This window comes from Drosophila takahashii, chromosome 2L (genome assembly GCF_030179915.1).
Source record: "Drosophila takahashii strain IR98-3 E-12201 chromosome 2L, DtakHiC1v2, whole genome shotgun sequence".
NCBI classification, from domain to species: Eukaryota; Metazoa; Arthropoda; class Insecta; order Diptera; family Drosophilidae; genus Drosophila; species Drosophila takahashii.
The window spans coordinates 15,413,353-15,437,266 of record NC_091678.1 but is presented as its reverse complement, the minus strand read 5'-3'; the positions used below and the strand labels follow the sequence as shown (position 1 = coordinate 15,437,266).

Sequence of the window (23,914 nt, the reverse complement as noted above, 5' to 3'; positions counted from 1 at the left end):
TCATTTTTAGGTTTTAGTAAAAGTTATAACATTTTATTGGCAACACTTTAGCATCGTTAGATGTACTTAGATCAGGTTTAGTTCACGGCATACATTAGGCTAGCTTAGGGACTATGTGAGTGGGTTTGTTAAAGCTTCGATTTCCTTGTTGGTTCCACATTCCGTGGCAATAACAACATCGTCTAACAGCTGAGGCTCTTCAAGAGGACCAACAGAGCCGCGACTACCGATAAAAGTGGAATGGCTTTGAGCTCCGGACTTGAACCGCGACCTGCTATCGCCGTGTAGTCATCAGGTCGCTTGGACTCGCGTTTCTCGGCCTTTTCGCAGAGGTCACCGCAATTGGCGTGCTCGCAAATGTCGCAGATATTGGACTTGGGCGCCCTGTAAAACTGCCTGGCACGACGAGCTGGAAGTTTAGGAAAAGTGTATACATTTATTACAAGTATATTACGAGTATTAAAGTTAATTCCTCCTACCGCTATCATAGTAGTCATACATGACCACGGCCACTGGTCGATGTTTGGTGACCTTGACCGTCTTGTAGGCGTGCAGCGTGGGACAGACCTCCCTCCTGTCCAGGTAATCAAAGTAGATAACCACCTTGGTGTTCCTGTTCTGGGTCTCCACCTTCTTGATGCGCTCACTCGATTCCAAGGTGGGCAGTGTGTCCCGGTCCACGACAAAGCCACTGGGCAGTTGCACCTCCATCACGGCCATATTGGAGCGCTGCTCATCCTCTCCTGCCACCGAAACGAAACTCGCACAGGCCGACAGATGGAGGTAGTCCGCATGGGAGTTCCGATTCACGGTGGGATCGAGCACAAAACGCGGCCAAGCACTGGTCACATTCGTGTTATAGGTATAGCTAACTTGGGCAAAGGCCAGGCCAGCACCAGTAGCCGAAACGCTAAGGTTTTTCAGATTATTGGGTAGCTATTTCAGAAAGGTAAAATAAATAATAAATATTAGATATATTAGAAATATATCCCTTAGCTCACCTCCACCGATTGCAGGGCCAGTGCGTTTTCAGCATTCACATTTATGATCGTTTCGGCGCCTTCTCCGTAATGAAAACCGATTTGATAGTTAGTTTCCTTACTCGAAAAGCGTTCGGCAAACATGAAGAGCGCCTGGAGGCCCACTACCGTATCCTGGGAGGCCACAAAGCCTCCCCTGGAATTCCGCTGATCCATAAGCCATTCCAGAACGGGCAAAGCATCGCGCACCAAGTTGTTTTCCATTAGAGCCAATGCTGCATAGGCGGAGATCTCGATGTTCACACTACGGGTGGCATTGTACCAGGGTGACTGCTGTTCACCAGCTGGAGCCGTCTTATTCCACCACTTGCGACCATCTGGAAAAAAGGTATTTTGATAGGATTATTTTAAAAATAAATCAATAATAATCTCACCCTTGTTGGTAGCCATCGAGTCCAATCGCTGAAGGAAAGCCGCCTTGGCATTGTGATTGGCTCGAGAGAGCACATAGGTGCCTATGGCCATGGCATGAAGATTATTGGATCCATCCAAGCCCCTAGTGATAAAGTCCAGGGCTTTGTTGATGTTGTTTCGGTACTCCGGATAGAGATCCTAGAAAATATTCATATTAAATCTTGATTTATGGTTGTAAACCCTGAACACCTACGACATTTTCCATCAAAGCCAAGGTCACAAAGGCAGTCAGACTGATCCCATCGTCGCCGAACCGCTCAAGGACATCGCCACGCTCCTCAAAGCCACCATTTGCCGACTGAACACTTCCCAGATATGAGAGTGCCTTCTGCAGAATATTCCCATCCACTTGGGTGAAGGGAGCCGCCTGTCGCAGAGATCGAGCCACATAGGCCGTCAACCAGGTGGAACTGCGCTTGGCATCCAAGCCAAAGGCACTGAAAGCGCCATTCTCATGGCGATAATAAAGAATTCTTTGATAGCCCACTGCCAGATTATTTGTGGCACGCAGCTCCACTTCGGGTGTGAGTTGCCGAAGGCGCTGTAATAATAATTTTAAATTATAAAATAGTAATCAATTTACTAACATTTACTTACCCCCAAGTAACTAAGAACCATCAGGTTGGGCACAAAGTTAACCATGGTCTGTTCACCGCAGCCCGTTGGCAGCAGGATCAGGTTATCCAGATTGCCCACTATGCTGCCAATCAGATCGCCAACGGCCGATACTTCGATTCGTGTGGATTCGGGAATGGCATTTCGTGGCACAGCAATGGTAACATTCCTCCTATTCCTCTCTGAGTTCTGATGAAGCAAGAAACCCTTGTTGACCCGCTCCGTGGCTCCAGGATGCTCCACCAGAAGATTTTGCTCCACTGTATCGCCAGCCTGGGAGGAGGCGGCCATTGCCTTGACCAAAAGGGAACCCACTCGCTTGGGAGTCACGATAAAGGATATCGAGCGGGCGGATCTGGCTGGAACCTTCAAGGATCTACGCCTGTAGAGCTCAATTTCTACAGAGAATTAAAAAAAATATGATAAAAATTCTTTGATTATTAGAAAGAACTCACTTGGTTGATTAGTGGCCTTGGGATCTATCTGGGGGAAATCGAAGTCTAGAGCTGAGTTGTAAAAAGTAACCTCCACGCTTAAATCGCTATCCCTGTTGTTGTGCACCACAAATGGAAGGGCGATGAGTTCATCTGGGAATATAAATTATATTTATTATATACCTATAAGTAATGGGCTCCAAGTGACTTACCCCTTCTGATGGAATAAGGAAGCTCCGTGGTTATGTAGAATTCTTTGTAGGCCTCCATTTTGCCATTTGCCGGCGATAATCCCAGACCATTAACAGGATCCAGAGAAAAGCCTGAAACTACCCAGGAGGTCATCTCACTGGGAATCCTCCGGTGGATAAAGTTCCTTCCATCGCTGCCAGCGGAGATGTTCAAGAAAAGCCACGTATCCGCCGGCTCGCGCATCACATGGATCCTTGGATTGTGCCAGAAAGGCTTGGGTGTGTAGGAGAAGGCATATCGTCCTTTGCCAGGAGGCAGGGTGTTAACCTCGATCTTGTGGGCTGGTCCAATGTCTGTTTTTCGCACAGTTGTCAGCTTGTCCTCCTCGGGCCCAGTGGATGCATCTCGACCCAAGGCCGGACTGCTCTCAGCCTCCTTTTCGACAAAGTAGTCCGTATTGGACATGGTTATCACACCGGATTCTTTGCCAGGCGATCCCGTCGGGGTGTTGACATCGCTTAGTTCGTATGAACGCAGGGCATCCATCAGTCGTTTGTGGGTTAAATCGTGACCACTCCTCAAAGCATTCGCATTTTGATCCACTAGCATGAGACCCACATAGGAGTAGGGCTTGGTGCTAATACCTATATCTATATCTTGGCCGGGAGGTGCTCTGATTGGAGCCTCAATTTGTACCTAAGCGAAATGGTATGGAATTAAAATGAAATAGTAGTAATTTAAATAGCAAAACTCTTACCGCATTTAGCAGATTTTCCTCAAACTGTATGACCTGCTCATCGTAAACAAACTCGCCATTTATCACCGTATAAACGAGCAGCTTAGCCCTCGGCATCATGGCAAATGGTGCCAGGAATTTGATGGTGTGGAAAGTGCCAGCGGTCACCTAAGCAAAAATATTAAACAAGTATAAAAAAATTAATTTTAAAAAAATATAAATAACTTTTAAACTTACATCCACACTGCGAGAAAGAATTATATCGCCACGTCCGACCACTTGATACATGAAATATTTAATTGGCTCAAAAGAGCGCACCACCACAGATATTTCCTGATTTACAGTGGGTCTAAAAATATTTAATTTATTTTATATTCATATCAAATCACTTCGGTATTCCCACTCACCTATCGTTCAGCACTTTGGCAGTAATATAGTTTTTGGTGTGCAGATGCTTTCGCGGTATCTTTCCCACCTCACTAATCACACCCTGGTAGTCGACAATAATGGAATGAAATTCATCTTGATCTCCAGTGGGAACCGTGAACTTCATCTTTATTTCGCCGCTGGCATCCAAGCTGTAGACAGTGCGGTTGTATATCTCACTGCTGCCATAAACATTTGTCAAATAGGCGGTGATCGATGGATTGAAGTCCCTCAATTGAGCGTCATCATTGCGAGCTATACGAGCCTTGAAAATATTTAAATTAAAGTAATTAAAAAGGGGTTAAAATAAAGTTTTTCTTAACCACTCACTGTTGCTTCGAAAGGCACTCCGGGAATATAGTAACTGGGCACTTTGACAGTCTCCACGCGATAGTGATTCAGGTGCAACGTCAAAACTGTTGAATAGTTTTGCACTGAACCCGTGGACTTCTCCTCAACCAGGGCATCCAAAAGATACTGCCTCTCATAATCCTGCTTCAGATGAAGCTCATTCTCGATGTCAAACTCAAAGTAGGCATTGCCATCGATGGGGACAACTTTTCGGGTGATGAGATCATTAACAAAAGGTTGCAGCGAGCCAAAGAAAGTGGGATATATGGACAGGGTGGCCTCACCCACAATTGGCTGACCAAATGCATAACTAGTGAAAGAAAATAGATGATTATCATATACGGTTTTAATGGGCAAATATAATACTTACTGGGCCCTCACAGTGGCTGATATTTTGCCATCCTTATAAATAGCATGCTTGGGAGTATCTATATCTACCACGAATTTGGGAAGGATATGATCGAGTATCTCGAAGGTCTGTGTATGGGTTATTTCCGCTACTTCCACCACAATAGACCAGGTCCCAAAACGAGGATAGTCCGACAATCGAAGTTCATTCGAGTAAATCGAGTTGGTCAGCCGAATGTCCTTGTAGCTCCGTATAATATTATCACCCGAATCCTTGATATCCACATGGACACGTCCATAGCCGCGAGCGGGTTTCAGATTAGCATCCAAAATGAGCACTCGATAGTGGACCAGATCGCCCGGCTTGTAGATACTTTTGTCCGTCTGAACCAAAACCGTATGTTGTTTGGACTCGTAGTGCAGCTGGGTCTCGTTGGTAAACTGAACTCCGCCCAGACCTTCAGAGGTCAGACGATATCTGTCAGCTTTTAGGGCGGGAATCTAATGTTGATTTTAGATTAAAAGGATGACTGGAGGATGATTTTATAAACACCCACCTCAAAGTGCAGTAATTGTGTGGAGAAGGGTCGCAACTCCACGGTCTTAAAGTCCGTGTAAGCGCTTCCCAGGATCCCCACCTTGAATGTGGCCGATTCAGGGGCATTGTGTAGGCTTACGGCCACATGAAATTGCGAGTTCGGACGCAACGTATTCGGGGCAATAATGGAATAGAGCCTGTATTAATTATATGAATATCAAAAAATTACATTTTGAAATAAAATTATAAATATTGTGGTAAGAACTAGATGGGTAGGTTGAAACATATTCTGTTGTAGAATCTCAAGCTACATCTTTTATTTTTACATAGTTGACATTAAATCCTATTTCCCAAATTTTAATAATTCAATTTGTATCTTTCTTACATCTTAAATATTTGTAACTGTTTTCTTTAAAACTATAAAGCTTCATTAAATGTTCCCCTACTTTCGGTAACTCTCATTTTCCAACTACTCAAAACCAAAATATTCCCCACCATACGACCGCCGTAGAAAAGCAAACAAAAAGAGCTTGAGATTTAATGTTCGTAGATAAGTGGATTACACCTATGCTGCCCTGCTATCTGAATCTTTTCTTCGCTATTCATTCACGCGTCTAACGGAAGACAATACCCCAGCCCGAAAGAGGGTATTGTACTTTAACTCCCCGGTCGGGTCAGCATCAATTGCTGCGGTGCGGCATTTGTCGGAAATGGTTGGATGTGGTTGATGGCTCGGGGTCGGGGTTGTGGGAAGCACGGCAGAGTGGCTCGAGCTATAACTATTTTAGTGTGGTTTTCTTTTGTCCCTTCCTCGAAATGCAGAATTTGAAAGATTTTAAATCAGCGGAGCCAAACAATTGCAGAGCTGATAATTAAAGATTTTGGGTTTTATTTAAATATGCTTTTGTTTTGTAATGTTCATTTTGAGCTACCTTATTACTAACAAGGGTAAGATCAGCATTTATAATTATCATCTTATTATTATTCAACTGGAATATTTATAGAGGATTGAAAGATAGATATGAATGTTCAATATTCGAGATTTTGTTTAGAGTTTGAAAATATATTCCCAACAGTTACCTAATACCTTTATTTGTGTTAGGTAATGTGAAAACTTCCACTTTTTGTCAGCACCAAAAGCTCTCCTAAAAGACAATTCATAAAAACAATGTTGCCCAAGCCATGTTAGTTATTTAATTTGGCATTTCCACTTAGTACTACTTATACCCGTCTGTAGCTCCCTTTGGTAGTAAGTTTCGGGCTGTTCATTTAAATGGTAGCCAAATTATAAAATTTATGAAGTGCTCCCTAACTGTGCCAGCTTTTGGCGTAATTCACAGTTTGCCGCCTGTTCTAATTCCAATTGGTGTGGCGGCTCTAACCTGTTCCCACCAAAAATTTTCTTTTGTGTTTATATCACGTTTGTTAGCCTAAAAAATCAGGTTCCCCTGGTGGTCGGTCGGTCTCGCAAAACGGTTTTCAGCCAGCAGGTAAATGGCAAAAACAATTTCGCTTTTGCTCAAATTGGCCGCAAAATGCAGGCTTCGAGTTACCAGTTGCAGTCGCGATGTTCCGCCTGATTGATTCTGCCAAGGGGTGTTAAACGATTGTAACCAGGTGAATTTCATTCCCGATCCGGGTTCAATTGATTGAAATTCACCCACATGAGCTGGCGAAATCTGGAAGCCTTGAATGAGTGCCCCATATATGGTGGCAGACTGAACTCGAGCCAACTCAATGACAGATCATGAATATGAGAAGAAAGAGGTGGAAAGCACCAGAAGTAGACGCCTCCAGTGGAACTGCCATTGCTCGATCAATCACAGTTCTTGCTGGACCTCTACATACAAACATAGCTGAATAAATTCGCAAAGTGATTATAAGATCGCCGATACTGGTCAACTCTCAAGGTGAGCCATCGGAAATGAGTACACAAGTAGCAATCCAAGTTTATGTGTCACCTAAAAACAAGCACCATCAGGGTGAATCGAGACGTTAAGACAGTGATTCCGTTTAAGATGTAATTAATACTTTTGAGAAATTGAGAAACTGGTTCTCAAACTGTTGTATTAATATTTATGAAATGTTTATAAATGTAAGATGACTTAAGTATACTGGAAGATCTCAAACATTATTATTATACCAAATATTATAATATATTTTTCTAAGTACAAATAATATTGAATAATACTACAAAAAGTTCCTGAATTATTTGGTTTTTCTATCGAGATGCATCTCCTTTTTAGCATCTCCCAACCTTGCGTCACCCTAACCAGTTAAATGCGCGTAGGCTGTTTGAAATTCGCCTCCAAAAATCGCGTTGGCTTCGGGTTATTTCATCTCCCGACTCGTTTCGGTCTTGTCAGCTTATTATGACAGTAATAAAACCCAGGGCTAATTTCTTGATTACATGTTGTTAATTACAGATCTGCGTGGCGGCAGCGTTCCCGAAATTCTCAGTGATCTCTTGAGTTCGTCGTCTAAGTCATTTGTTTCCCCAACTTCATCTGGAGTGGAGTGATGTCATGGCGCGGAATTTAAATATGTTTCCATTTTTCGTTTGCTTTTTCAATGTGTCACCTGTGGAGGTGATGTATCTGGGCTATACTAACCCCTGAGCCGATGTTTGGTAGAATAAACAAGCGGTGACTAAGATCAGCACTGAAATAGATCCCATTTCCGCTGCCTGGAGGCGCATTTTTATACTTTTCTTTGAATCACGTTAGCAAAATTAAGTGTAAACACGTTTTCTCGATTGTCGAATTGTGTATTGGCATCACATATTAAAACAAAAACCAAGTCGAACTTTATTGCCGTGGGCAGGCGCTTTGCTCCTTCTCCCTCGCACTCTCACTGGCGATATGTATCGCCCTCTCACTCGCGATTGCAGCAGCACCAAAAGCACCGCAGATTGCCCAAGACGAAGTGCGCGTTTTTGGAGCGACTTTACTCGCTTTGGCTTTTACGCGATTTTCAACTTTGCCGCGGAACGGAACGCTCGCGATCACCTGTTGTCCGCTTGAAAGCTCACTGCCAACTGACTTCTCAAGTCGCCGATCGCTCTTGCAATGTTTAAATTCTCACAGTAGTTTGGTTGGCGCAACAAGCTCAAAAAATAAAAACAAACAAGGGAAGCTTATTTCATCAAACCGCAGTTTTTATACCCTTCCAGTTAAAATAAGGTAAACCATAAGTCATAATAACTTCAATTAAGGATTTTTTTAAATACAACATTATTTATATTGATCATTAATTTGTAATGAAATTTAAATTTTATTATTAATTTTTCCATAACATCTAAAATTTTGATTTTTTAATTTTTATTGAATTATAACTTAAAATACGAAAAATTTACAAAAAAAGTAGGAACGCTTTAAAGCTCTTCGCGGTGTGGGTTTCGTTCACTGCTAAGTTTTGACCCTAACCAAACATAAATACTGGTATTCAGGTTTTAGTACACATGCCGTGAGCGTAGGTTAATAGTAATTTAATTTAAAATCCAGAAACGTTTCCTTTCAAATTGTATTGTCAAGACCTAGAATTGTTATTGCACTTATTGGACTAGTTTTAAATGTATTTTTTCATAAAAATATATTTTTATTATGGGTTTAAATCATCTTGTACATTTGAAACTCTATCACTTCTTAGTTCACCTCCTCGGTAACTTCGAAAAGCTGGTGCGTCATCTCAGTGTTTCCAACGGCTACCTCGTACTGCTGGCGGTGCTCCATCTCAAGCGGATACCAATCAGTGGGGCGGCAGGCGCGTTTAAAGCGATCACAAAAGGTTCCAGTGCTCTGGAAAAGGTAGTAAAATCCGTAGCCAGGTATTGCCAGAATGGGTAACCACACCAACAGAATTGACAGCACAAAGACCACCACTGAGAAGTGAAAGTGTTCCGCTAAGAACACAACTATTCCTATCAGCTATAAGGGAAAAAATGTTAGCTTATAAAAACAACAATAAGTGTGAGTCCATAACAAACCAGACTAATCACCAAAAAGATGGGAGCTATAAAGCGGAGTATAAAAATCTTCCATGAAGCAAACGGCTGACCCAACATAAACTCTATATCCCGCTGGAAGCGTTCTCGGCCGTAGATCCACAAAACCACCAGTATAAGAAGTAAATGAAGAAGGCTGTGTGAGAAAATGCTATCGCAACCAATGGCAAAAAAGAAGGAAATTCCGTGCTAAAAAATTTTGAATACGAATTAGTACAATTTTTTAACGAATATTTTATGTACTCACGTTCGTGCAAAAGAAAAACGAACATAATGCAAGACCTCCAATAAGGCCAAAGGTGACATCCCGCTTCCTCTCTCTAAGTTTTTCAAACTCGTCAAACAAACTTTGCAGAAGAGTGAAAATTTGCGTCGACTGGAAAATTAAAAGTGCAGGTGAGTTGTTTAAAAACGTTTTAAACAAGAAAGGAAGCTAGCTTCGGCCAGCCGAAGCTTATATACCCTTGCAGATCATTCCTATTAATTAACAAATCGCAAAAATGTTAATTTTCTAATATTTCTCATTAATTTTCCGATCGTTCCTATGGCAGCTATATGATATAGTCGTCCGATTTTGATCAAATTAAAATTGAAATTCGGAAATATTTAAAAAGAGTCATATCCTAGAGTAGAAGATAATACAGTAAAAATCAAAGAAGCTAGAATTTATTTCCTATTACTTTTCCATTAATTTTCCGATCGTTCCTATGGCAGCTATATGATATAGTAGTCCGATTTTTTAAATAATTAATTCGAAATTCAGAAATATTTAAAAAATAACATCCCCAAAAGTAGAAGGTAATATTTCAAAAAACACCGAAGCTAGAATTTTTTAAAGTTTTTTTCTTCCGATCCTTCCTATGGGAGCTATAAGATATAGTTGTCCGATCCGGTCGGCTCCGACATATATACTACCTGCAATGGAAAGAAGACTTTTGCGAAAGTTTCGTCCCGATAGCTCAAAAACTGAGAGACTAGTTTGCGTAGAAACAGACAGACGGACAGACGGACAGACGGACAGACGGACAGACAGACAGACGGACAGACGGACAGACGGACATGGCTAGATCGACTCGTCTTGTGATGCTGATCAAGAATATATATACTTTATGGGGTCGGAAACGTCTCCTTCACTGCGTTGCAAACTTCTGACTGAAATCATAATACCCTCTGCAAGGGTATAAAAATTAAAATAGAAATATATTAAGTGTGCTCACCATCACAATAAGAGCAGCCATTAATAACATAGTATAGTAAATAAAAGTCCACATGTTTGCCCAACCCATTGTTGATATGACACTAGCACTGGACAAATACAACAGCCAATCCTTATGCACATAAGTGGAAGCATCCGCAAGTTCTAAAAAATGCAATATTAGTCATTATATTGGTATTGAAAAGCTATAGAGACTAATTACCTTTGAAGTAGTGATCCAGCATAAAGGAGACCAAGCCAAACATTATGTAAATGAAGACCTGTCCAAAGGAAATAATCCAACTGTACGACATTATGTTGGTCCTGAACCCATTAAAACTGGAGAGGGCTATCGCGCTTCCCCAGCCAGCTCCAAACGCGTGAAGAACCATGATGAATGTCGAGCCACTTCCCATAGCCAAATGTTCTAATTTTGGAGTCATGTATCTGTTCAGACCATTAAGTGCTCCTGGGAGAAACAGAAAGCGCCCGAAGCATACTAAGAGAAGAGCCAGGGTTCCAATTACCATGTAGCGTATAAATTTTCCAAACTGTGCCGTGTCCGGAAATTTATAAAAAATAAATGCGATCATTGTCCAAACCAGAGCGAAGAAACCCACGAAATGCCAGGATAGCTCATAGTCCTCATCTGGATATCCAATCTCTTTACTTTCAAAGTGGTTTCTGTAAAAATAAGAAAATCGTTTATAAATATATACCTAAGTATTTTATATTTTGAAACTTGGATCAAACTGAGATTTATCAATTCTCTTCAGTAAAAAGTGTGTGTAAGCCGTTTAAATACTTACTCAAAATAAAGAGCGGAAGGAACGTGAGCTACAGATCCAAAATAGCTTGTTTCGTTGTCGTATTCATTAAATACCTCTGTCATATTACATATCTTAAAGAATCCAGAACACATTATTATTATTTTTACTCAATATTTGTACAACAGTTTCGTACGGTCGTTTGCCAAGAAGATTCATTGAACCAAGATTTCATCCCCTCACAGCTCCAAGGTAAAGTGGGTCGTAAAGAGTTCACCATAAACATAAGCGGAATGGCAGCAAAAATGCTGTAGTAAATGAGCATGGAGATGGTCAGGAAACCGCTAACATATCCCATGCCTAAAAATCAAATATTAATTAAAATACTTTAATACAAAGGTTAAGCTTACCTTTAAAAAAGGGAGAAATGCGAAAGGCGGAGATAAAGCCACTGCTGGAGAACTGGCCCATGAAGGAGTGAATGACCATGATTGGAACCAAATAAATCACCATATAGACAAAGTACGGTAATATTCCAAGTACTAAAACAGGCAAATTTAATATTTAAAATCGATAATGAGTCAGGTAGACAGAAGCGCAACGCCCCTTAAAAGATTAGCCTAAGTCACAAGCTTATCAACATTTCTATTACTTACTGCCCAGTTCGAAGAAGAACCAATACGAGGCTGCAAACACATCAAGCTTCAAAGCTAATCCAAAGCAGGCAAATATATAGTCCGTAGGTTTGTCCCATTTCCCTCGATTTAGATCGGGAGAAAAGGGTTTTAGCCCAGTGCCATACGATGTTTCATACACCATCTTGCGACGAAAATATCAGACCACAGAAGTTGTGATAGATTTCAAAAATGCTTTCTATGTATAATATAAACCCCCGATCCGATTTTGCATGCCGATAGAAATAAATATTATAGAGCGAATGATCCGCGAGCGTTTTCACTTTAAATTGTCGGACTAATTAGTAGAACCGATGCCGGCGAACTGAATCCGATTCTGACGGCAGGCCGCTGTTTAGCTCATCCCGCTGTACTCAGATGTTTATGCCCTATCGCAGGCTACAGTCAAATGGAGAGTAAGATGGATGCAATGCTTTTTGCATTTTGTTCAGTTTTTATTTTTATTAGAAAATAAATACTCCAATCAAAAATCATTTAATAAATACAAACTCAAATTTATTTAAGATAAACATTTTTCGGTATGATAATATACATTTTGTTAGGGTATTTGCATTTGTCTTCTCTGCGTGTTTTTTGTTTTAAATGTGCATTATCAGAGCTCTTATATCTGCGTCTGTCTCACTTGTGCTCGCTTATCGTCGCACATTGCCAAGTTCATTTCGATGCTGGAACTGGAAACTGATATTTTGTGCTCCGAAAATGGGCAGACAAACAGCCGCAATGTCATCAAAGCCCGGGAAAAACTCAGTGAGCAATGCAAAATCAAGTAAATATGTTTACGCTCTTGCTGTAATTTTAATTATTACGTGTTCAAATCACTGATACTTTCTTCTCAACAAGGCGTTGATGCTGTATATTAATAAATGAATCAAGTAGTAATAAATATTTTAAAGAGCTATTATCAATTTGTTCATTTTTTTTGCGATGCTATTAAAACTAACGATTAGACAAATTACATATGATAACCTCGGCGGACTTTTTAGGCTATTATAAGTGGTTTTAAAAATTAATATATTTATTTGAAAAGTGATTATATTTTTATTATGGTATTTATAAAGATGGGTCGAAATTCGTCATTTAAAATCGTTAGAGCAATAATCCTTAAATATTATGATATAGAAAACTTAAGCTACTATTTCTCAGAGTCCAACCGTAGAAAGGCATTTTGTGCTATAATTTAAAGTTTATTTTTTTTATAGTTTGTCCACTTCTGATACTTTTTATCAAATCTATATTGAAATTACTCAATCATTTGTAATGAAACTAAACTAGTTTATATCATCGGTAACCTCGACAAGCTGGTGGGTTTCAATGTTTCCTACAGCTTCCTCGTACTGCTGGCGATGATTCAAGTCCACCGGATACCAATCTGTGGGTCGACAGGTGCGTCTCAAGCGATCCCAAACGGTTCCAGTGCTCTGGGCAAGACAGTAAATTCCGTAGCCAGGTATTGCCAGAATGGGCAACCACACCAGTATAATGGACATCAAGTAGACCCCGGCAGAGGTGAAAGAGTCTTGTGATAAGGCCAAATCTATCTCTGATGGCTAGTAAGAAAAATAATATATTAACCCCTTTAAAAACCTATTTAAACCAATTTATCTAAGTCCGTTACAAACCAGACAATACACAAAATAAATTGGAGCTATAAAGCGAAGTATATAAATCTTCCAGGAGGCAAACGTCTGTCCCAACATAAACAGAATATCCCGCTGTAATCGTTCTGCACCGTAAATCCACAAAACCACCAAAAGAAGCAATAAATGAAGGAAAATGGTTTTAGAATAGAAAGCACAAAAGAAGGAAATACCATGCTAAAAAAAAAGAAAAACAATTTGATAACAATTAAAAAATAGTCAAAAAGAAAAATTGTGTGACTTTGCTGCTTAGGAAATTCTAAGTTCCTACTTACATTTGAGCAAAAGAAAACGGAACATACTGAAAGGCCACCAATTAGGCTGAAGGTTACCTCCTGTTTTCTCACTCTAAGTTCCTCAAATTCATCAAACAAACTTTGAAGGACTGTGAATATTTGCGTCGTCTGCAATGGAAAATATGAAGGTTAAACTATATCAAAATATGTATTCGAATACATATACTTACTATCGAAATAAGAGCCGCCATTAATAACGTAGTATAGTAAATAAAAGTCCACAAGTTTGGCCAACCCAATGAAGACAAAGCACTGGCGCTGGACAAAGTCATCCCCCAAAGGTTCAGTATGTTAGTTTTATCAGCGTCTTCAGTAAGGTCTTAAATTATAAATGTTAGGTAAAGCTTACGAAAAATTAGCTGATTACCTTTGAAGTATTGTTCCAGCATAAAAGAAATTAAGCTAAACAGAATGAAAATAAAGGTTTGTCCGAAGCAAATAATCCAGCTGTACGACATAATGTTGGTCTTGAATCCATTAAAACTGGACAGGGCTATCACACTTCCCCAGCCAGCTCCAAACACCCTTAAAGAAATGCCAAATATTATTTCAGCATCCGACGACCAGTACCTTGGTTTTGGAGCTATATATTTTCCTAGCCACGAAAGAGCTCCTGGGAGAAATAGAAAACGCACGAAGCACACTAAAAGAAGAACCAGTGTCACAACGACCATGTACCGAATGAATTTTCCAAATTTTGCCGTCTCCGAGAATTCATAAAAAATAAGTGCAACCATTGCCCAAACTATAGCGAAGAGGCCAACAAAATGCCAGGATAGCTCATAGTCTTCATTAAGGTCCGGAAATCCTTTCTCTAGCATAATGTCATAGTGACTGCTGCAAAATCAAAAAATAAAATTGTAAATGCCTTAAATTAATAAAAATAAAACGATTTGGTCATATGCCACGACTATCAGATACATGTTTCTCCGTTGACCAAATTTAACATAAATATGCCTCTATTTGAAAATGGATGTGGATACCTAGTGGTGGGCACTAACTCTACGTGTAACAGATAAATTGACTAGTTAAATATCTCTTATTTTAAGACTTTTTTGTTTCATAACAGCTCTATACATTTTTTTAACAACTAACTTTAAAAATTAATCTAAAATACAAATAAGTTTATCTCTAAAACGACTTAGAGGTTAAAAATTTACACGCCCCTATATGGAAACCTATTTTTTTTTCTAAACAATCTAAAATAATTACCAAGGCAACCTCTTAAAAAAACGGGTTCTACCTACGAGTATCAGTATCCTCTTCCAACAAAACAAATTTAAATAAAATTATTCAATAGTTATAAAATATCCTAAAAATTTTTTGATTGAATTAAAGAAAAATGTTATTGCCTAAAAAAGTAGTTAGAAAACTTTATTTTGCGTTATGGACATTTCTATCTCTCTCAATTTTGAAAATGTTATAAAAATAATAATGCAAGAAATGTTAGAATTGCATACTTACTCAAAGTAGAGTAGGGAAGGTACATAAATTTCCCTCTTTTTTGTATTGTTTTGGAATTTAGAATCCTCCATATTGATTGTCTGGTTACAAATCTTAAAAAACCAAGAAAATGATACAAATTTTATACAAATTAATTTGTAATATTTTCCTACAGTTGATCGTCCATAGCTTTCGTTGTACCAAGATTTTAATCCTTCACAAGCCCACGGTAAAGTGGGCTTAAAACTATTTATAATGAACAAGAGCGGAATAGCAGCATAAATGCTATAGTAAGTGAGCATGGAGAGAGACAGAAAAACACTTAAGTATCCCATGCCTAAAATTAAAATTTCAATAAAATAGGTTAAGTATCTGAATTTCATTTGTAGGGACTTGCCTTTGAAAAAAGGAGACAGACGAAAAGCGGAGATAAATCCACTGCTTGAGAACTGCCCCATGAAGGAGTGGATGGCTATGACTGGAACCAAATATAGTACCATGCACAGAAAATACACCAATACTCCAAGAACTAAAAAATCAATTGTTTCATATTTTAACACTTTTGCCACACATTTTCATTACTTACTGCCCATATCCTTGTGTACATAATATGTGAAATCAAATGCATCCATCTTTAGACCTAATCCTAAGCAAGCAAATATATAGTCTGTAGATTTTTCCCATTTCCCTCGATTTAGATCTGGAGAAAAGCGTTTTTGTCCAATGCCATGAGAAGTTTCAAATACCATGTTGAATCGACAATATTAGTCAGCACGAAGATTGATTTTCAAATAGTATTTCTACTTAAATTAATTGGATCTTGTGTTCAGCGAACGATCTGCGAACGTTTTTCTTTAAATAGACTGACAAATTAGTAGAACTGATGCCGACAAACTGAATCTGAGCCCGACAATAGTTCGTTATTTAACTCGTCGCGCCGGACAGAGATGCTCAAACTACTTATTATATTTAGGGGTGTCATACAAATATTTTCTAACTAAATTCCATTGAAAAATTTTACCTATATTACTATATTAAATAAATATTATTAAATATTAAATTTATAAATATTTAATATAAAATCACGACATAAGTACCTAAAAGAAGGTCAAAATTAAAGTTTCATTAGGCAAAAATATTAAGTGATTTAAACTCAAATAGTGGGAAAAATGAGTTCATTAACATTTAAAATTGGCAATTTTTAATATTTTTGATCAAATCTACATTGAAATTATTCAATTATTTTTAATTATAACTAAACTAGTTTATATCCTCGGTAACCTCGACAAGCTGGTGGGTTTCAATGTTTCCTACAGCTTCCTCATACTGCTGGCGATGATTCAACTCCACCGGATACCAATCTGTGGGTCGACAGGTGCGTTTTAAGCGATCCCAAACGGTTCCAGTGCTCTGGGCAAGACAGTAAAATCCGTAGCCAGGTATTGCCAGAATGGGTAACCACACCAGTATAATAGTCGTCACGAAGACCCCTACAGAGGTAAAAACCAAATCTTCTATGGACCATCTTAAACTTATTGGCTATTAAGAAAAAGAATACAATTAAGAAGTTACAAAACTAAAAACAATACTATAAATCCGTAACAAACCATATAAATCAGTAAAATAAGTGGAGCTATATAACGGAGTACATATATAATCCCGGAAGGCAATTGGTAACCCAGCATAAACTCAATATCCCGCTGGAAACGTTCTAGGCCGTAGATCCACAAAACCACCAAAAGAAGCAGTAAATGGAGCAAAATGGCATCTGAATAGAAGGAACAAAAGAACGAAATACCATGCTGGAAAACATAGAAAAATAAATTATATCAGGTTTAAAAAATATTTATTTAATATGCAAAAATGTATTGGGTACTTACATTTGTACAAAAGAAGAGGGAACATACTGCAAGGCCACCAATAAGGCCAAAGGTTACCTCCTGTTTTCTCAATCTAAGTTTCTCAAACTCATCAAGCAAACTTTGAAGAACAGTGAATATTTGTGTCGTCTGCAATGGGAAATATGTTTTTGTTCATTAATGTATTATTCAAAATTTAATTAGTGACAATAACGAAATATGTATTTAAATAACTATACATACTATCGAAATAAGAGCCGCCATTAATAACGTAGTGTAGTAAATCAAAGTCCACATGTTTGGCCAACCCATTGTGGACAACACACTGGCACTGGACAATATCATCACCCAAAGGTTCAGTACATCGGTTTCATCTGAACCTTCACCAAGCTCTGAAAGCGTTTATCCAATGTTTAGAAAAAAATTTGAAAAAATATATGGTAATATAATGATTACCTGTGAAATAGTGTTCCAGCATAAAGGCAACCAAGCTGAATAAAATGCATATAACGATCTGTCCGAAGGAAATAATCCAACTGTACGACAATATGTTTGTCTTGAATCCATTGAAACTGGACAGGGCTATTACACTGCCCCAGCCAGCTCCAAAGACCCTTATAGCGACTGTAAATGTTGAGAAAGTTCCCATGGCCCAGAAACGTGGCTTTGGAGCTATATATTTTCCTAGCCACGAAAGACCTCCAGGGAGAAAAAGAAAACGCACGAAGCACACTAGAAGAAGAACCAGTGTCACAATGACCATGTACCGTATGAATTTTCCAAACTTTGCCGCCTCCGAGAATTTATAAAAAATAAATGCAACCATTGCCCAAACCAAAGCGAAGAGACCAACAAACTTCCAGGATAACTCATAGTCTTCATTAAGATCTGGAAATCCTTTCTCCCGCATACTGTCAAACTGATATCTACAAAAATAAAAAGTAATTATTAGATCACCTTTACTTTTGAAAAAAATAGAAAAAACGAGAAAGAAAGCTAGGTTCGGCCAGCCGAAGCTTATATACACTTGCAGATCGTTCCTATTAAATTACAAAGTGTTAAATTTCGTATTATTTTTTCTTTCCGTCCTATGGCGGCTATAAAATATTGTGGTCATACTGTTGTAAATTTAATTCGAAATTCTGAAACACTAAAAAAAGAGTCATATCCCAGAGTAGAGGAGAATACAATAAAAACCAACGGAGCTATAATTTCTTTCCAATTAGTTTTCCATTAATTTTCAGATCGTTCCTATGGCAGCTATATAAAATTTTAAAAATTTTACAAATTCTGTCGGTTTTGACTTTTATACTGCCTGCGATAGATAGAAGACTTTTTGAAAGTTTCATCCCAATAGCTTCAAAACTGAGAGACTAGTTTGCATAGAAACGGACAGACTGGCGGACAAATCGACTCGTATAGTGGTGCTGATCAAGAATATATATACTTTACGGGATCGGAAACGTCTTTCTTCACTGCGTTGCAAGCTTCTGACTGAAATCAAAATGCCATTCGCAAGGGTATAATGAACGAGTCAGTCTAGTGCCTTGACTATCAGATCAGGTCAAACGATAGGGACTGACAAAATTTAATTTTTTTTAACCACTTGTTTAATTGTGAAAAATAATACAAATTTATTAAAAGTTGCACACTTACTCATAGTAAAGAAATGAAGGTACATCAATTTTCCTTTTTTTTGTGTAGTTTTGGAACTGTCCATTAATTGTCTTATTACATATCTTAAAAAATTAAGAAAATAGTATTATTTCTTACATACTTTTTTTTACATAAATTTCCTTACAGTCTGTCGCCCACTGGTCTCATTGAACCAAGCTGTTAGGCCATCACAACTCCAAGGTAATGTCGGTCGAAAAGAGTTTATTATGAACAATAACGGAATAGCAGCATAAATTACATGGTAAAGAAGCATGGAGAGAGACAGAAACCCGCTTAAGTAACCCATGCCTAAAATTCAAATTTTTATATAAAATTTTATATATATGTCTACCCGATCTATCAACTTACCTTTGAAAAAGGGAGATAGGCGAAAGGCGGAGATAAAGCCACTACTAGAGAACTGGCCCACGAAGGAGTGAATGACTATGATTGGAACCAAATAAATTACCATATACACAAAATATGGCAATATTCCAAGAACTAAAACACAAATTTTCAAATTATTAAAAAATACAAAATGCCTTATAATATGTTAAAACTAAACCAATTGTGCCTCAGAACCTAAATTAAACATATTTGCTTTTTTACTTAAAAAATGTATGTTAAATAAACTTAATGAAGTGCAATACAACAGCTCTAATAAGCTCTAATTTGAGGCTACATATTCATTTGGCAGTTACTAAACTTGTATTCATAAATTACATCAGCAGAGCAACGCTTCTAAAGAGCTTTTGAGGTATATATTATAGGAATGCATTTATATTACTTACTGCCCATATCGTAGTGAAAGTAATACGTGAAATCAAATACATCCATCTTCAGAGCTAATCCAAAGCAGGCAAATATAAAGTCTGTTGGTTTTTCCCACTTCCCTCGATTTGGATCGGGAGAAAAGGGTTTTTGCCCCGTGCCATACGATGTCTCATAGATCATGTTGAAACGACAATATTAGTCAGCAACCAGAATCTGAACTTCTTGTGTACAGCGAAAGATATGAGAGCATTATACTTGAAATACACGGAAGCATTAGTACAACCGATGTCGACGAACCCGAACAACCGAACCCGACGACAACTCGCTGTTTAGCTCAACGCACTGGACAGAGATGCTCATACTACTTATTATATTTAGAGGTGTCAATAAAATCTTTTCCAACTATATACCGTTTAGGGCAAGTTTTCACACAAATTTAATGTAAAGTGTTGGTTGTTATACCCTTGCAGAGGGTATTATAATTTCAGTCAGATGTTTGCAACGCAGTGAAGGAGTCGTTTCCGACCACATAAAGTATATATATTCTTGATCAGCATCAATAGCCGAGTCCATCTAGCCATGTCCTTCTGTCCGTCTGTCCTTCTGTCCGTTTCTATGCGAACTAGTCCCTCAGTTTTAAAGCTATCGCGTTGAAACTTTCCCAAAAAGTCTTCCTTCTATTGCAGGTAGTACATATGTCGGAACGAGCCGGATCGGACCACTATATCTTATAGCTCCCATAAGAATAATCAAAAAAATAATAGAAAAACCATTGTAACTTTGTAGAAAGTAGGCGTTTTGATTTTTGACAATGTAAAAACAAAATTTTAAGTAGGCATACCTGCAAGGCTATATAAACTTCGGCTGGCCGAAGTTAACTTCCTTTCTTATTTTGTAATAGTTTTGCAAATTATAAAAATGGTTTTTGCCTGACACTCTGCGATCGATTGCATAATTTCATATGGTTGGATAATTCGAATATGTTTATTTCCAACAACTCAACCTTTCCAACAACTCGCTATGACTTTTCAAAAATCATTTAGACTCATTTTTTTTGCCAGTATATTGAAAGTACTCATATATATAACATTTTGTACATTTTTATAATAATTGTATCACCACTCAGTTGGCCTCTTCGGTAACCTTGACAAGCTGATGGGTCTCAATGATTCCTAGACCTTCCTCGTACTTCTGGCGGTATTCCATATCCACCGGATACCAATCTCTGGGTCGACAGGTGCGTCTCAAGCGATCCCATACGGTTCCCGTGCTGTGGGCAAGGCAGTAAAGAGCGTAGCCAGGTATGGCCAAATTGGGTAACCACACCACAATAATGCACATCACAAGTGTCCACAGTGTAGTGTAAAAGTGATTCCATATGGACCAATATATTCCCATGCGCTAGTAATAGAAGGTAGATCTTAAGGCTTTTCTCTAACCTTTAAATAAAATCTCGACACAAACCATACAAATCAAAAACAAAATTGGAGCAATGAAGCGGAGTATAAAAACCTTCCAGGAGCCAAACGGCTGACCCAACATAAACTCTATGTCCCGCTGGAAGCGTTCTCGGCCGTAGATCCACAAAACCACCAAAATAAGCAGTAAATGCAGCAAATTGTGTGAGAAAATGGCATCAGCATAGAAAGAACAAAAAAAAGAAATACCAAACTGAAGAATAAACAAATAAATAATTAGTTTTTGTTTGAAAAGTATTCAATTTGCTAATAGTTATTTATTAATTGTTTGAAATATATAATGAACTTACATTGGTGCAAAAGAATAAGGAACAGACTGCAAGGCCACCAATAAGGCCAAAGGTTGTCTCCGATTTTCTCGCCCTTAGCTCCTCAAACTCATCAAACAAACTTTGCAGGACTGTGAATATTTGCGTCGTCTGGAAAATATTTATTTGTATACTTAAACTTTATTAAATAAAAATGTACATATTGAACTTGCAATGGTATTCATAAAAAAGTGGAACTGCCTCGTAAAAAAATATAAGCTTATGTTAAATTTAAAATTACTAAGAAATTATTAATAAAATTTGTATAATATATAAATGTTAAATACTAAAAAAGTCATAAAAAAATATAAGAATATAAGAAAATGTTATCAAAACTTCACTAAATTACGTAAACAATAAATTGTTATTTACAAGAATTTTAATTTATTATTGTGGTAATAAATTCTTCATAATTATTTGGATTAATTTACTTACCATCAAAATAACAGTACCCATAAATATCGTGGTGTAATAAATAATTGTCCACATGTTTGGCCAACCCATTGTGGACAAAGCACTGGCACTAGACAAAATCAACACCCAAATGTTTATCACATTTGTTTTTTCGGACTCTTCAAAAAGCTCTGTAATCGTAAGTCTAATGTTTCGTTATGACTATAAAAAGAGATAAAAAGTTATTACCTGTAAAGTAGTGTTCCAGCATAAAGGAAACTAAGCCAAACATTATGAAAATAAAGGTTTGCCCCAAGGATATAAACCAACTATACGACATAATGTCGGTTTTGAAATCATTAAAACTGGAAAGGGCTATCACACTGCCCCAGCCAGCTCCAAACGCCTGCATAGCGATTAGAAATGTTGGAACGGAAACGTCTTCCCAATCAGGTGGTTTCGGAGCTGTGAATTTGTTTACCCAGGAAAAACCACCTGGAAGAAAAAGGAAGCGCGCGAAGCACACTAAAAGAAGAAACAGTGTTGCAATAACCATGTAGCGTATAAATTTTCCAAACTTTGCCGTCCCCGAAAATTTATAAAAAATAAAGGCGATAATTGCCCAGGTTAGAGCGAAGAAGCCAACAAAATGCCAGGACAGCTCATAGTCATCATTAATATCAAAATCTTCGTTCTCTCGTTTACTGTCGAAGAGATTACTAAAAATTAAAATGGAGAAGGTTTAGAAATAAATAAAAAAAATTGCATTATGCAATAAGACGAAAAAAATATTTTCATTTTTACTAAAAGTTTGAACATTTTAATTATTAATGTTAAATGCTATTAATGTTAATTCTTACTTTAATAACATTTAAATAAATATTTGCATACTTACTCAAAGTAGAGCACGGAGGGTACTTGCAGTTTCATTTTAGTTGTGTGGTTTTGGAATTGCAAAATCTCCCTACTAATTGACTGATTGCATATCTTGAAGAATTACAAAAATAGTGTTATTTTAAAATATATTTTTTCTTTACACAATTTTCCTACAGTTGATCGCTCAGAGCTCTCATTGAACCAAGCTGTTAAGCCTTCACAGCTCCACGGTAAAGTGGGTCGAAAGGAGTTTATTATGAACAAAAGCGGAATAGCAGCATAAATGCTGTAGTAAATGAGCATGGAGAGAGACAGGAAAACGCTTAAGTATCCCATGCCTAAAATTAAAATTTCAATAAAATTTGTTATATATTTCTCGGGACTTACCCTTAAAAAAAGGAGACAGACGTAAGGCGGAGATGAATCCACTGCTGGAGAACTGACCCATGAAAGAGTGGATGAAGATGATTGGAACCAAATATATTACCATATACACAAAATACACCAATATTCGAAGAACTAGGAAAAAAATTTGATTATAATAATATTTTTTATTGCAGAGGGTATAATGGTGTTTTTTTTTTGGTGTTTTTTTAAATATTGCCTTCTACTCTTGGGAAAACAAATTTTATATATTTTGGAACGGACGGAAAATTAAATGGAAATTACGAGAAAAAAAATTATATCTTTTTTGATTTTTAATATATCTTCTTTTTCTCTGGGATATAGCTTTTTTTAACATTTCAAACAAGTAAATCTTAATTTAATATTTTTGAAAGTAATAGGAATACTTTCCAAGGGTATACAAGCTTCGGCTGACCGAAGCTAGTTTCCTTTCTTGTTCTTTGTCCAAAACTAATTTTAGAACTGACAAATAGTATCCGAGAAATTTATCAGCATTCTGTATGTAGAATGAGTCATTTTGTCAAATGTGCTTTAGTAATTGCTTTAGCAGTGTAATGATTAACCTTTTACATAAGATATCTATATGCATTTGTATTACTTACTGCCCAATTGGTAGTGTTCATAATAAGTGAAATCAAAGACTTCCATTTTAAGAGCTAAGCCAACACAAGCAAATATATAGTCCGTGGGTTTCTCCCATTTTCCTCGATTTGGATCGGGGGAAAATGGCTTTGGTCCAATGCCATACGAAGTTTCATACACCATGATGCGACGAAAATAACAGTCAGCAAAATGGTGTTTAAGTGGATTTTTCAAACGTTTTGTCTTCGTAATGCAATCCGATTTATCCCGCTGATGGAGGTATTGTTATTAAATGTTCTTTTATACACCGAACGTTCTGCGAGCGTTTTACTTTAAATAGACGGAAGCATTAGTACAACCGATGTCGACGAACTGAATCCGAACTCGACTGCAAGTCGCTGTTTAGCTCATCGGGCTGCTCAGAGATGCTCAACCTACGTATTATATTCAGAG

At 37.8% G+C, this 23,914-nt stretch overlaps 5 protein-coding genes and 1 long non-coding RNA gene across 8 annotated transcripts; 1 reads left to right on the top strand and 5 right to left on the bottom strand.

The window, feature by feature from the left end:
* Positions 1 to 9: 9 nt before the first annotated feature.
* Tep3 (Thioester-containing protein 3) lies at positions 10 to 8,118 on the bottom strand. The gene is made up of 15 exons (XM_017142696.3): positions 7,707 to 8,118; positions 5,114 to 5,291; positions 4,579 to 5,057; positions 4,188 to 4,518; positions 3,839 to 4,122; positions 3,669 to 3,780; positions 3,453 to 3,599; positions 2,716 to 3,391; positions 2,525 to 2,656; positions 2,052 to 2,467; positions 1,648 to 1,995; positions 1,415 to 1,592; positions 1,002 to 1,357; positions 480 to 936; positions 10 to 409 (listed from the first exon to the last, which is right to left on the bottom strand). Exons 1-15 carry the CDS (start codon positions 7,790 to 7,792, stop codon positions 183 to 185), a joined length of 4,407 nt encoding a protein of 1,468 aa, XP_016998185.2. The 5' UTR covers positions 7,793 to 8,118; the 3' UTR covers positions 10 to 182.
* A 550-nt stretch (positions 8,119 to 8,668) lies between these two features.
* LOC108058122 (sodium- and chloride-dependent glycine transporter 1-like) lies at positions 8,669 to 12,048 on the bottom strand. The gene is made up of 9 exons (XM_017142651.3): positions 11,716 to 12,048; positions 11,470 to 11,601; positions 11,256 to 11,419; positions 11,102 to 11,193; positions 10,516 to 10,976; positions 10,315 to 10,457; positions 9,345 to 9,473; positions 9,080 to 9,286; positions 8,669 to 9,020 (listed from the first exon to the last, which is right to left on the bottom strand). Exons 1-9 carry the CDS (start codon positions 11,876 to 11,878, stop codon positions 8,739 to 8,741), a joined length of 1,773 nt encoding a protein of 590 aa, XP_016998140.2. The 5' UTR covers positions 11,879 to 12,048; the 3' UTR covers positions 8,669 to 8,738.
* Positions 12,049 to 12,310: 262 nt separating this feature from the next.
* LOC108058130 (sodium- and chloride-dependent neutral and basic amino acid transporter B(0+)-like) lies at positions 12,311 to 15,997 on the bottom strand. Its single transcript, XM_017142660.3, has 8 exons — positions 15,717 to 15,997; positions 15,304 to 15,659; positions 15,152 to 15,243; positions 14,055 to 14,524; positions 13,858 to 14,006; positions 13,667 to 13,795; positions 13,374 to 13,568; positions 12,311 to 13,301 (listed from the first exon to the last, which is right to left on the bottom strand). Exons 1-8 carry the CDS (start codon positions 15,877 to 15,879, stop codon positions 13,023 to 13,025), a joined length of 1,833 nt encoding a protein of 610 aa, XP_016998149.2. The 5' UTR covers positions 15,880 to 15,997; the 3' UTR covers positions 12,311 to 13,022.
* A 311-nt stretch (positions 15,998 to 16,308) lies between these two features.
* On the bottom strand, positions 16,309 to 19,695 carry LOC108058133 (sodium- and chloride-dependent neutral and basic amino acid transporter B(0+)-like). The gene is made up of 9 exons (XM_017142665.3): positions 19,437 to 19,695; positions 19,015 to 19,146; positions 18,791 to 18,954; positions 18,646 to 18,728; positions 17,446 to 17,915; positions 17,233 to 17,381; positions 17,011 to 17,139; positions 16,738 to 16,932; positions 16,309 to 16,669 (listed from the first exon to the last, which is right to left on the bottom strand). The coding sequence occupies exons 1-9, from the start codon at positions 19,597 to 19,599 to the stop codon at positions 16,391 to 16,393; spliced, it is 1,764 nt and encodes a 587-aa protein (XP_016998154.2). The 5' UTR covers positions 19,600 to 19,695; the 3' UTR covers positions 16,309 to 16,390.
* Positions 19,696 to 20,261: 566 nt separating this feature from the next.
* LOC138912990 (uncharacterized) lies at positions 20,262 to 23,031 on the top strand. 2 transcript variants are annotated; one of them, XR_011418557.1, is made up of 4 exons: positions 20,262 to 20,490; positions 20,546 to 20,720; positions 22,651 to 22,801; positions 22,874 to 23,031. It is a non-coding gene; the product is annotated as an uncharacterized lncRNA (long non-coding RNA). The 2 variants fall into 2 exon arrangements; XR_011418560.1 differs by lacking the exons at positions 22,651 to 22,801; positions 22,874 to 23,031 and adding an exon at positions 20,776 to 21,219.
* On the bottom strand, positions 20,522 to 23,717 carry LOC108058136 (sodium- and chloride-dependent glycine transporter 1-like). 2 transcript variants are annotated; one of them, XM_044395143.2, is made up of 9 exons: positions 23,482 to 23,717; positions 22,862 to 22,993; positions 22,649 to 22,812; positions 22,494 to 22,585; positions 21,848 to 22,317; positions 21,641 to 21,789; positions 21,188 to 21,316; positions 20,884 to 21,090; positions 20,522 to 20,820 (listed from the first exon to the last, which is right to left on the bottom strand). In XM_044395143.2, the coding sequence occupies exons 1-9, from the start codon at positions 23,642 to 23,644 to the stop codon at positions 20,542 to 20,544; spliced, it is 1,785 nt and encodes a 594-aa protein (XP_044251078.1). In that variant the 5' UTR covers positions 23,645 to 23,717; the 3' UTR covers positions 20,522 to 20,541. The 2 variants fall into 2 exon arrangements, with proteins under 2 accessions (XP_044251078.1, XP_044251079.1); XM_044395144.2 differs by having other exon boundaries at positions 21,848 to 22,302.
* Between the last annotated feature and the right edge of the window lie 197 nt (positions 23,718 to 23,914).